Genomic DNA, 12,090 nt, shown 5'->3' with positions numbered 1-12,090 from the left:
AGTACCAAGCTGTGCCAGGACACTCCTCTCTCTTCTCAGCCTGTCCTATGTGCCCACAGCTCCAGGCACCATCTTTGGCACCACCGGGACTCCCTCATTCACTGGTCTTCCACCCACATCTGTGTTCAGGATGGAGGTTGTCTCTCTAACTTACCTGGAGAAAGGAATGGGTCCCTTATGCCTTCTTGGATCCTGCCCATTGCCATATCCCTGTAAGGGCTCTCCCATGACCTAGCAGTGATGGAAGAGAAGAGGTGACAGACATTAGAGCTGTGGAGCAAGATGGAGTTTCCTTAAGTGACACATATGGAATGGTAGGTGCACTGAGATTTCCCCCCCATGTGTTGAACTTCTCCCTGATACAATGTCCTCCCTAAAAAGCATAACCCGTGTATCCATCGCTGCTGCCCGCACGTGTGGGTGGAGTCAGCAATGGCATTTCCAATGCCAGAGCCCTGGCAGAGCTGGAAGGTGGTAGTTCCTTCTTCACTTGCAGGAGAGATGTGATTTTGGACAAGGCGAGCCTAAGCTACTCCTCCATCTCTCCTTCCTGATCCTGGAGCTTCGTTCCCTTAATTCCTTCTTTGGAGCCCCTTGGGGAACAAAAAAAAAAACCTCCATGAGGGACAACTCTAAACTATGTTTAATCTTTGTGTAAACTATGCTCCGTCTATTTATACTGTAGTGTAAATAAAGATTCTAATTGGTACGGTCGCCTTGGAAAACCATTTGGCATTGTCCAGTGAAGTTGAAGATACGCATACCGATGACCCAGAATGCTATTTCTAGGTTTGCACCCTATAAAAATGTGTGCACACGTGCACAAGGAGATTGGATAATGATGTGCGAGCAGTATGGTTTTTAGGAGTCCCGAACTTGAAAGAACACAGATGTCCATCAGCTGTTGGAAAGATAAGTCAGGGGAAACACAACGGAATACTAGGCAGCAATGGGAATGAACGAACTCACGCTACATATGATAGCACGGGTGAGCCTTCAAAACATCATGTTGAGCAAAAGAAGTCAGATGTATTAAAAAGCATACTGTATAAATACATTTATATAAAGTTAGAAGACAGGCAACACTAAACTCTAATGCTTATGGGTACATAACTCCCTAAAAAGCAGTGGTTCTCAACCAGGAGTGATTTTGCCCCCTAAGGAGACATTTGGCAATGCCTGGAGCTGCTTGAGGAGCCCTGCTGGCTAGTGGTTAAGAGCTCGGCTGCTAACCAAAAGGTCAGCAGTTCGAATCCACCAGGCGCTCCTTGGAAACACTATGGGGCAGTTCTACCCTGTCCTCTAGGGTCAAAAGAACCGGAATCTACTCAGTAGGCTCAGGCTTGGGCTTGGGCTTGAAGAAGTTTGCCTGCCTGGACTGGGGAGAGAGGATGCTACTGGCATCTAGTGGGTAGAGGCTAGGGATGCTGCTTAACATCCTGCAATGCACAGGATGCCTCTTCCCCAAAGAATTATCAATCTCCAAGTGTCAACAGTGCCAGGGTTGAGACACCCTGCTATAAAAGGGAAACAAGGAAGTGAACACCATAAAAGATAGGACAGTGTTTGCCACTGGGGAGGGGGGGGTAGGGTGTTAGAATGCAGCTGAGGAAGGTGGAAGTTTCTGGGGCACTAGTGATAAATTCTATTTCTTGACCTCAATGATGATGAGATGGGTATCCATTTTTCTCTTTCAAAAAGTTTACAGTACTCTAGGAGCTGGATTGACAAGACAGTGGAATGGAAGGGTGCAGGCACTGGGTTCCCACTGGGGAGAGGGCTCCCCACTCAGTGGGGTCTCCTAGCCACTCTGTTGACAATGGCAGAGCTGGGCCTCCAAACATAGCCTCCACGTCCTGGCATCCTAAGTGGTCCTCAGAGCTCAGGTTACTCCTAAACGCTGAACCTGAATTTGCTTCCATGGATTTAAGTAAAGCTTTCCTGACAAAATTCATCACCCTGAGCTGGCACTAAATGTGGAAAACGTGAACCCAACCTATAGGCAGGCAAAGTCCATGCAAACAAGGATTTTAATTTAAATGCTCTAGCAGAAAGAGTTGCAGGAAGTGGGGAGATTTCACTGTTTGTATACCTCATTTTCTCTGTCTTTTTGTAAAATATTTTATTGTGTTTTAGGTGAAAGTTTACATGGCAAATCGACTCCACGGCAATGGGTTTGGTTTTTTTGGTCTTAACAATTTTTATGCAAGTTTTTCCGTGCCATTGGTTACAGTTCTCACGATGTGTCAGCATTCTCATGATTTCCATTCTGGTTGTTCTGTTTCCATTGCTCTAGCTTCCCTGCCCCTCCTTGTCTTCTCATCTTTGCTTCTGGGTAAATGTTGACCATTTGGTCTCATATAGTTCATTGTTTAAGGGAGCAGATTACTCACGGGTGATGTTGTTTATTTTATAAGTCAATCTCTTATTTGGCTGAAAGGAGACCTCGGGGAGTAGCTTCAGTGCCAAGTTCAAAGGATATCTTAGGGCAGTAGTCTCAAGGGGTTCCTCTAGTCTCTATCAGTCCAGTAGATCTGGCCTTTTTTAGTTGTTTTCTCTTAAGAATGATGCTGGGTAGAGTAACTTGCTAAGATTATTTTTGAGTCCTCTCTGGGGGAAACTATAAACATCAGACAAATTTATTTTAAAAAATGACTAACCGAAAGGGAACATTAGCCAAGCAAGATCTTAACTAGCAAACTGGGTTACCTTCAACCTACTCTGCAGTGCGGTTTGATGTGCGTCTAACCCCCATAAGTCTCCCCTGTTGCCCCCAAAGACCAAACTTGAATTTCTAAACCACCGGCCATGTTAATATGTAGTTTTGTAGATCTAGAACAATACCTGCACATAGGAGGCAGTTATAAATATTTATTTATCATGAATATTTATTTATAATTTTAATTAATATAAATTTATTAAATATTAATTTTAATAAATATTTCTTTGTAAGTATTCACCAAGTGGATAAATGAATAACATGGGAAAGATACTTGGAAGTAGAGACCCGCCAAAAAGAAATTTCAACTGCAATAATGTTTGAAATATATTTAAAGGGAAATAATGTGGGGAATTCAGATTGCTTAAGATCTCACAGATCTTTTAGAATTCTGCATAATTTTCTAGGTCCCTTCTTGAGACTTGAACAAATGGACTGAGAATTGAAGAGGCGGATGATTCACTCTGCATTGAATTTAAGAGTCTTCTAGCATGGACTGATCATTTCTTTTCTTAAATGCTTTGCCCCATCTCACAAAATCTTTTAAACACAGCAAAACAACCCTATTGTGCTGTAAATTTCACTCAGACCTGGCAATGAAAATGTAACAAGAAATACTCTAGAAGGCAGAAGTCCTTCCTAAATATAAGTATACATTGGAAATGAAGGCTTATTTTTGGCAGACGACAATGCCGTTTAGTGACTTAATACATTTTTCAAAGGCAGAATACAAACAAAATCTGAAGATGACCCAGATTTACCATGGGGCTGACTTACTCTTGGGTGTGTTAGTTCTCTAGTGCAGCCATAACAGAAATACCACAAGTGGATGGCTTTAACAAAGAGAAACTTATTTTCTCACAGTCTACAAGTCCAAATTCAGGGTGTCGGCTCTGGAGGAGGGCTTTCTCTCTGTGTTGGCTCTCGAGGAAGGTCCTTGTCCTCAATCTTCCCCTGGTCGAGGAGCTTCTCAGGCGCAGGGACCCCGGGTCCAAAGGACGCGCTCTGCTCCAGGTGCTGCTTTCCTGGTGGTATGAGGTCCCCAACTCTTTGCATGCTTCCCTTTCCTTTTATCTTTTGAGACATAAAAGGTGGTGCAGGCCACACCCTAGGGAAACTCCCTTTATGTTGGATCAGAGAGGCGACCTGAGTAAGGGTGGTGTTACAATCCCACCCTAATCCTTTTAACATAAAATTACAATCACAAAATGGAGGACAACCACGCCGAATTGAGAATCATGGCCTAACCAAGTTGATACACGTGTTTTTGGGGGGACATAATTCAATCCATGACAATGGGTACTGATTAAAGGATCACAGTTAAGGTTTTTAAAACCCAGAACCCCACCTTGTATTGTTGGAATATATTAATAATTGGACAGTTTTGGAAGGGAGAGGGATTTCAGGTTTGGGGCTTAATGGTGGATTGACAGAGTAAGAAGTCACAAAGGCTAGAAAGTCCACCTTTCCAAATAGACCACAGTGAGGTAAAGCTTTTTTCACTGGGGCATGTGGAGGTCATTCAGTCTCATTAAGCCCTCTCCCGCCTGCCCTGGCTGCATTCTCTGAAGGATACTTCTTGGTGAAGCTTACCAGGATTCTCTGCCTTAGATATTTTAAGGGTCTTTGATGACTTAGGGAGTCTCTAGGTGGCGCAAACAGTTAAGTGCTGGGCTACTAACTGAAAGGCTGGAGATTCTAACCCACCCAGAGGCCCTGTGATCTGCTTCTGAAAGATCACAGCCATTGAAAACGCCATGGAGGGGACGGATTACCCAATAGGCAAGGTAAGCACAGTGCTTACCTTGTTCACCAGATCATCTGTAGTGAACAATTTCACATTGTTCACCACATCAAAGATTCTGCTTCAAGGTATGGTTAGCATCTGTCTCTCTCCCAGCCCCACAGCACCTTCCTATAGAATCAAAGCCTCTTTTGAAATTTACAGTTCCTCACGGGGACCGATGGCCCAGTAAACCAGGTAAGCCCGAGCTTATTTGTGCTTATTTACCAATCTGTAGTGCACAATTTCACATGTGCTGAAAAAATGTGGAACTGTGCACTACATATTGGTAAGTAAGCACAAGTAAGCCTGTGCTTACCTTACTTACTGGATAATCTCCCCTGCCTATGACGCAGGAATCGACTCGATGACAACTAACAACATAACTGGGTAGCCACCACACTGATCAAGATATAGAACATTTCCAGAACCTGGAAGGTTCCCTTGCACCTCCTTCCCCGTCAGTAGCACCCTGTAACCTTTGGTAGCCCTATTCTGCTTTCTGTCACCATTCTGTATTCTTCAATTTCAGGTTAAGAATAAATAAATGGGATCTTACAGTACACACTCTTTTATGTCTGGTTTCATTCTCTCCACATAATGTTTGTGAGATTAATCCATGTTGCTGTGGGCATCAGTAGTGTTCTCCTTTTCATTGCTGAGTAGTATTCCATTGTATGGCTGGACCATGGTTGGTTTATCCTGCAGGAGTCGGTGGACATTTGGGGTGTTTCCATGTTGGGCGATTATGCCTAAAGATGTTCAGAACCTTCTTGTTCATGAGTGGCCATCTGCACTCATTTCTCTGTGTATCGAGGAGTGGAGTTGCTGAGTCGTAGGTTTGGATCAGCATTATTAGCTATAATCATAGTTTTCCAGGTGGATGAACTGTCACAGATTATCTAGTGGTAGGTTCCTCAGGACACCTGTACCCCTTGCTTCTTGTTTCCACTGCCAATTACAACTAAGTTGCCAATTGTTTTAATAGACTACATGCTAGTGGGTGGTGCATCCACTGAAATTGTAAATACTCAAGGACAGGGGCCACATCCGATTTTCTGACTCCTTTCACCCCCAGCCCACCTGCTCAGGACCTGGTATGTAGCAGGTCCAGGGCCATGAGTGGGACCCTGTACAGAACTGGCACAAACCACCCACAAACCCGTCATCTCCACTTCAAAGTCACCCCTCTTGGGCTTGGCTGGTTGACTGATTCATCTTCCTAGATCTGGAGTTTCTGCTCTGCCCCCAGGCCCTGACTTTGTCAGTGTTTGGTGTGGGGGAGGCTGCCAAGAAGACACTGCAGGCCAGGATTGGGGCAGGAACTGCATGCTCTTCTCCTGTGTTTCAAAGTGAGTGTGCGTTAGCGGGTGTCCACACAGCCTCATGAGGGGGTCTCAGAAGGAGCTCAGTTTGAGGTCTTCTTGTGAGCCTCCAGTGTGTGCTAAAAACGATTTGGTTTACTTGGCAGTGCTTGCAGGTAGAGCGTACGTATCTGCTATTTCCAAATCTTCCTTGCCTTGTCGTTTTCAGATTTGCACCCAAGAACTAAGACACAGAAGCAGCGCCCTCCCTCCCGTATACTCAGATCAACCTGGCTCTAATGCACGCCAGCCCTCAATTTCCAGCGAATTCTCCAGGGCTCCTTTTTTCCCCATCCAGCGGGGTTCCCCAGACACGCCTGGGTCCTGCGAGCCCTCTGGGACCCGGTCCTCCCGAAGTGGCCGGGCCGGGCCAGCATTCAGCCCGGGCTCCCTCCCCTCCGCCGCCCCCTCCCAGCTGCCCTCCCAAGGGTCCCCGCAGCTGAGACTCCCTGAAACTCCGCCCGCCGGGGGCTGGCTGCGAAGCGCCTCCCCGCCGGCGTGCCCACGCGTCGCCCAAAGTTGGGGAAAGTCTCGTTCTTGGAAACCCCAGCTCGCCTCCTCGGCGGTGGCAAGGCTTCAGCAGCCCCCAGCCCTGCCCGCCGGGTCCCTGGGGTCGGTCAGGGGCCGTGGCAGGAGGTGGAGCGCCTGCCGGCCCGCCGACACCTGTCGTGGCCGCTCGGGCGCTCCTGTCCCCAACAGCTGGCGGCGCCAGGGGCCCGTCCGGGGCGGAAAGCATAAACACCGCCCCTCGCGCCGACTCGCAGCGCTCTCCTCCTCCCCCGCCCCCGCCGCCCCCGGTTCCCGGTCCCCGGCGGCTCAGCGGCCGGACGCTGGTGCCGGGAGCTTGGCAGGCGCTCCGGGTGCACGGAGCAGCTCGCGCCGGGGCGGCCCGGGATGGCGGTGGAGTAGGGGACCTGGAACTGGCGCCGCGACCCCAGGCTACTCCTTCCCGGCGGCAATATGGGGGACCCGGTGCGCGGTCAGAAGCCACAGCTGCACTACGCGGTGAGTGTCCCGGCGCGCGCACGGGCGACAGGGGGCACCACTTCGCCAGCCGGGGAGGGGACCGTGCGGGGGTGATAGGCGTTGTGGCTCCCCAGAGATCCTGGGTGGTGGTGGTGGGGTGCCGTGTGCACCACCCGAGTGTCACCTGCTCGGGAGCCTACCCCTGGAGCCCCTTGCGGTGGTCACTGCGTCGGGGGCCAGGGATTTGAGCCTGGGACTCCCGGGACTGGACTTCGGCGGCCCATTCAGCCTCTGGTCAGATACTGTGCGAGGACGGGAATAGAAGTGGATGGAGGCAGGACAGCTTGGTGACCTGGGTGTTGCAAGCAGAGAACTGCTGCGGGCCACGGTGGAAATGGAAAGGGGTCTACATCTCCCTCCGAGTTTGTAGCAGGACAAAGTGTTACACCTTATCTCCCCTTCCATCAGGGTGGCCTCTCCTCTTCCTATTGGCTCGACAATCCTTCCCCAACTATTTATTGGGGACCTACTATGTGCCAGGCACTGTGCTAGGCGCCGGGGCACGGCAGGGAACACAACAAAACACGGGGCTTGCCTCCGTTGAAGGAGTTAAGATGTCAGGATTCAGGACCCATCAAATCTAGATTCTAGATTGAGATTGTATTTGAGAGAGAAAACAGAAAGAAAGACAAGAAAGCTGTTTGTGAAGAATGAGGACTGCTCCTGAAGATTCTGCAGTGCCCCTCCAGGAAGGGTCAGGCAGCAGTGCTTAGCTTCTTCATCTTCGGGCATTTATTTTCCACTTGTAAGATGTGTCATTTTAAGATGGGAGGTTGGCAGTTTTTCTGCCATCTGCTTACTGAGTTTTCATTGACATGATTTTTCACTGTTGAGAAGGGACATGCTGACTGCCGAATTTGAAAAACTGGAGAGAAGTAGGCAGAAAGTTAAGACAAGAATTGTCACTATTTCTAATCTGGAATTCATGTCCTCCAAACTTCACTCCCTACTTCAAAAAAATACTTTTCCCTAAAGGAGCTGAGGTGGATAGGGGTGGTAGGCACAGAGGTCGGGAGCTGTCCTAGCTGGTTTCCAGGTGGCCTGGCTGGCCAAGGACCTCCCCGGCTCCTGGGTAAACCACACACCTCTTCTGCTTCACTTTCCTCCGCTAGAAAAATGAGGGCTTGAATTAGAAAATATTTCAGGTCCCTTTCCAGGCGAACGTTCTAGGAACCTGTGACAGCGTTTTCTCTGGTTTTGCCTTGAAATGCCAAGTGAGTTACTTGTAAATTACTGATGCTTGTCATTTCTTTGGAGACTTTAGCGGCTGGGCGATTTGCCTTTTAAAGTGGTATGAACGATAACTCGATTTCAGTAGCGGTTTCTTTACACGGAAGGAGCTAGAATATGTGCGTATTATGCCAGCTGGGCGCCCCCACCCCTCTGGACCATAAAACCTTGTCCAGATTCTGAAAGGTGTGCTGGTTTCCCCTTTGGTTTGTGATCTGAGGGCTTCTCCTCATGCCATTTACCGGGGGCGGGGTGAAAACTGACTCCTTAATTAAAAAGATTAAAAAAAAAATATGTGTATTAGTGTATGTGACAAAGGAGCCCTGGTGGTGCAGTAGTTAAGAGCTCGGCTGCTAACCAAAAGGACAGCAGTTCAAATCCACCAGGCGCTCCTTGGAAACTCTATGGGGCTGTTCTACTCTGTCCTATAGGATCACTATGAGTTGGAATCAACTTGATGGCAATAGGTATATGTGACAAAAATGATCATTGCCTCAATTATTGCAGACACATCCAACACATCATAAAACAGTTTAAAAAAATTATTTTAATTCTGCTGTCTCAGTTCTCCTAAAATAATAAACTTGAGTCAGCCAACAGTAATGACCCCTCTTGAGCTCTGCAGGAAGATTTGCTGATGAAGTAGCCCCTTCTTCTAGCACAGGTCGCCAGCATATATGTATATTCTGATTTAAGACTATGAAAAGGAAACTTCCAGAGAGAATTTGTTGGGATTTCAGGTTAGAAGAAATCACCGGGTTCTTTGAAGTTTTCTATGCATACTTCAGCATGATAAATAAAGCAGCAGCATTCAAAAGCTCTGTATCCCTCACAAGTCGAAAGAATATTCTTTATTATGTGTGACCCATTGCTTTTCATATTAACATAGCTCTCTATTGCTTAATCACTATTCTAATGCCGCAGCCTTTGTCTACTTCCCCCACTGGGGTTTAGCTAATTCCAGAAGCTTGTTTTGCCTTTTAGCACAAATATTCCCATTACTTGGCTCAACATGGTTTTGCCCAACCTGCATCATCCTGTGGTCTTGGGGCTTTTTGGTCTGTCTTCTTGGAGAAGAATTACCTTACATGTGTCCTTAGCTCCTCTTGCCTCCTCTGAAATATAATCCAGGGAACAATTATTTAGTGTTCTTCCTCAGTGCTTTCTGTACTTGTCCAAGGTGAGGCTGCAGATGTAAGTGGCACAGGTGTAATTGGTGACAAAAAACTGAGAGCTTTGCCCAGTGCCCTGATCCCACAGTGCTTGTCTGAGTCATTTGGACAATTGAGGTAGACGAACCAAATTTTTCTTCCCTCTGCATCCTTTATCGGAAACCCTAGTGGTGTAGTAGTTAAGTGCTACGGCTGCTAACCAATGGGACGGCAGTTCGAATTTGCCAGGTGCTCCTTGGGAACTCTATGGGGCAGTTTTACTCTGTCCTATAGGGTCGCTATGAGTCCGAATTAACTCTGCGGCACTGGGTACCGGGTTACATCCTTTATCACCCCAAAAACCCAACAAACAAATGTTGGACCTTGAGTGATTTAATGTGGCCATCCATATTGTTGAATCGCATAGCCAAATTGCTCTTTAATTTGGCTAGTATAGAGAAAAAAACAAATTTCTAAATATCCACTAAGTTCAATGCCGTATCTTTATGTCTGCCTCAGTGTTTCTTGGCCTTGGAAAAATCGGCATTTTGAGGCAAATAGTTCTTTGTTATGGGGGGCTGTTCTGTGCATTGTAGGTTGTTTAGCAGCATCCCTGGTTTGTACCTACTGGATGCCAGTAGCATACCCCTCCAGTTGTGACAACCAAAATTGTTTCCAGACATTGCCTTATGTCCCCTGGGGGGAGGGAGCATAGTCACTTCCGGCTCAGACCCACTGGTCTCTGATTCTCACACATGGTTTTAAGAAGATATGGCTATTACTGTGTATATCATAGGGAGATCTGAAAAGAGAAAACACAGTAAATACTCTGAGTATTATATACACCATTCGGTGATCATACAGAACTTTGGAGAGAGGCTGATCACTAACACAGCACACATGCTGGGGGTGTAGTAAGTAGTCACCCCAGTTTCAATGATCACAGCTTTAACAACCTTCTCCCACAATTCTGAGTAGGTATGTGGTGACCCCGTAATGTCAGGTGACTTAGCTTGGGTTAAAGATTATGTTAAACTGACTTTCCCAACAGTCCTCATATGCTTTCCTTCATTAGCCACAAACAAAATATTACAAACGTTGATTGCCTGCCAAGATCATGTAACATATGCCTAATTTCATGACAACCTATGAAGTTAAGTCTGGCGACTTCTTTGGCAGAATTACTTCACAGTCTTAGTTCTGTAATAAATTATTAGAAGCAATTTGGGGCATTTTATGAATCCTGTTTATCCCAAACAACACCCTGGAGTTACATCATTATTTTTGTCTCCTTCCTGTAGAAAGGGAAGCAAGAAGAAGGTTTCACGATGCCTCCAGCTCAGATAAATCTATGGGTCGTGAGTGTTCTATTCACTGAGGTGTGGTTAGGAAGCAGCAGGCTTAGACTCTGACTCTGAGCTAGTCCCTGTGGAGTCCAGCTGCCAAGATGCAGCCCATGTGATCTCTCAGACCTCTACGCAGGCCCGTTTTACTCTCTTGCTAAAAAAAAAAAAAGCCTTCCGTGGCTCCGCATTGCCTTTGGATCAAGTCCAACCCCATGGACATAGCTTATGAAATCCTGCAGGCACTGGCCCTGCAGGCCTGTTCAGCCTTGTTGGGTGCCATTTCTTCCTTCACTCTCCACACCCCAGTGGCTTGGAAGCCATCGCATTCACCCCCCTTTCCAACCTCGTCGTCTTCTCCTCACCCTTCCTGCCTCTCTCTGCTCTAGCCATGCTGGCCTCTCTCATGCCCCTCCAACTCTCTAGGCATGCTTACCCCTTTAGGCCTTTGTGCTAGCAATTCCCTCTGCCAGGAAACACTCTTCCCCTAGACATTCTCATGGCTTCCTTCAAATCTTTGTTCTGATAGCAACTTCTCAATGAAATCTACCCTGATCACCCATCTCTACCACCTCCCCACCCCACTCTCAGCCCATCCTGCGCAAGTTTCTGCTTCGGCTTAACCTGATCCCAAGTTGACCGTTTTTCCTGGTACTCGTCGTCTTCACCACTCTGTATTTACTTGGGTGCTATGCGCGTGGATTACAGCATCTTTCCCTGTTAGAACGTAAGCTTCACTAAGGCAGGACTCTAGGGTCTTTGGTGCACTGATGTGTCCGAGCACCTGGTACAGTGCCTGACATGTGGTAAACCACTTGCCACCAAGTTAATGCTCGCTCATGGCACCCCCATGTGCACCAGAGTAGAACTGTCCTCCATAAGGTTTTCAACGGCTGCTTTTTGGAAGTAGATTGCCAAACCTTTCTTTTGACTCATAACGAACCTGTAGGACAGATTAGAACCGTCCCATAGGGTTTCCAAGGCTGTAATCTTTATGGAATCAGACTGCCACATCTTTCCCCTGCGGAGTGGCTGGTGGGTTTGAACCACCCACCTTTTGGTTAGCGCCACCAGAGCTCCTTTTGCACCACCCAGGGACTCGATGTTATAACTACCAGTTGCGATTGCGTCAGTTCTGACTCATCGTGACCTCTTGTGTGCCAGAGTAGAACTGTGCTCCAAAGGGTTTTCAATGGCTGATTTTTTGGAAGTAGATTGCCAGACCTTTCTTCCTAGGCACCTCTGGATGGACTCGAACCTACAACCTTTTGGTTAGCAGCCGAGCACATTAATAGTTTGCATCACCCAGGGACCCCAGGAGCGTAGTAAGTGCTTGATAAGTATTTGTAGAATAACTGTGTAAATCCAGTACGCGAGACCCAGTATCTGAGGCTCCAAGCTGCTCATTCCTCTCCCTTGTACCAGCCTACTTCTGAGCTGTTGCTGACCTCACTTCCTGTTTGGTGTGGTCACC

At 47.4% G+C, this 12,090-nt stretch overlaps 1 protein-coding gene across 2 annotated transcripts in view; it reads left to right on the top strand.

The window, feature by feature from the left end:
* Positions 1–12,090, top strand: part of ARHGAP6 (Rho GTPase activating protein 6) — a 501,871-nt gene that overhangs the window by 231,256 nt on the left and 258,525 nt on the right. The window contains exon 1 of one of the 2 annotated variants that reach the window (XM_064277957.1): positions 6,666–6,871. The exons of the other annotated variant lie outside the window; for it this stretch is intronic. Within the exon in view, the coding sequence (XP_064134027.1) occupies positions 6,827–6,871 (45 nt within the window). The 5' untranslated portion in view covers positions 6,666–6,826. Of the gene's footprint in view, positions 1–6,665; positions 6,872–12,090 lie in introns of those variants that run through there. 2 annotated transcript variants of the gene reach the window in all.

The sequence above is a fragment of the Loxodonta africana genome, chromosome X (genome assembly GCF_030014295.1).
Source record: "Loxodonta africana isolate mLoxAfr1 chromosome X, mLoxAfr1.hap2, whole genome shotgun sequence".
NCBI lineage: Eukaryota > Metazoa > Chordata > Mammalia > Proboscidea > Elephantidae > Loxodonta > Loxodonta africana.
Note: the sequence above shows the minus strand (reverse complement) of the source record. Positions and strands in the feature narration are given on the sequence as shown.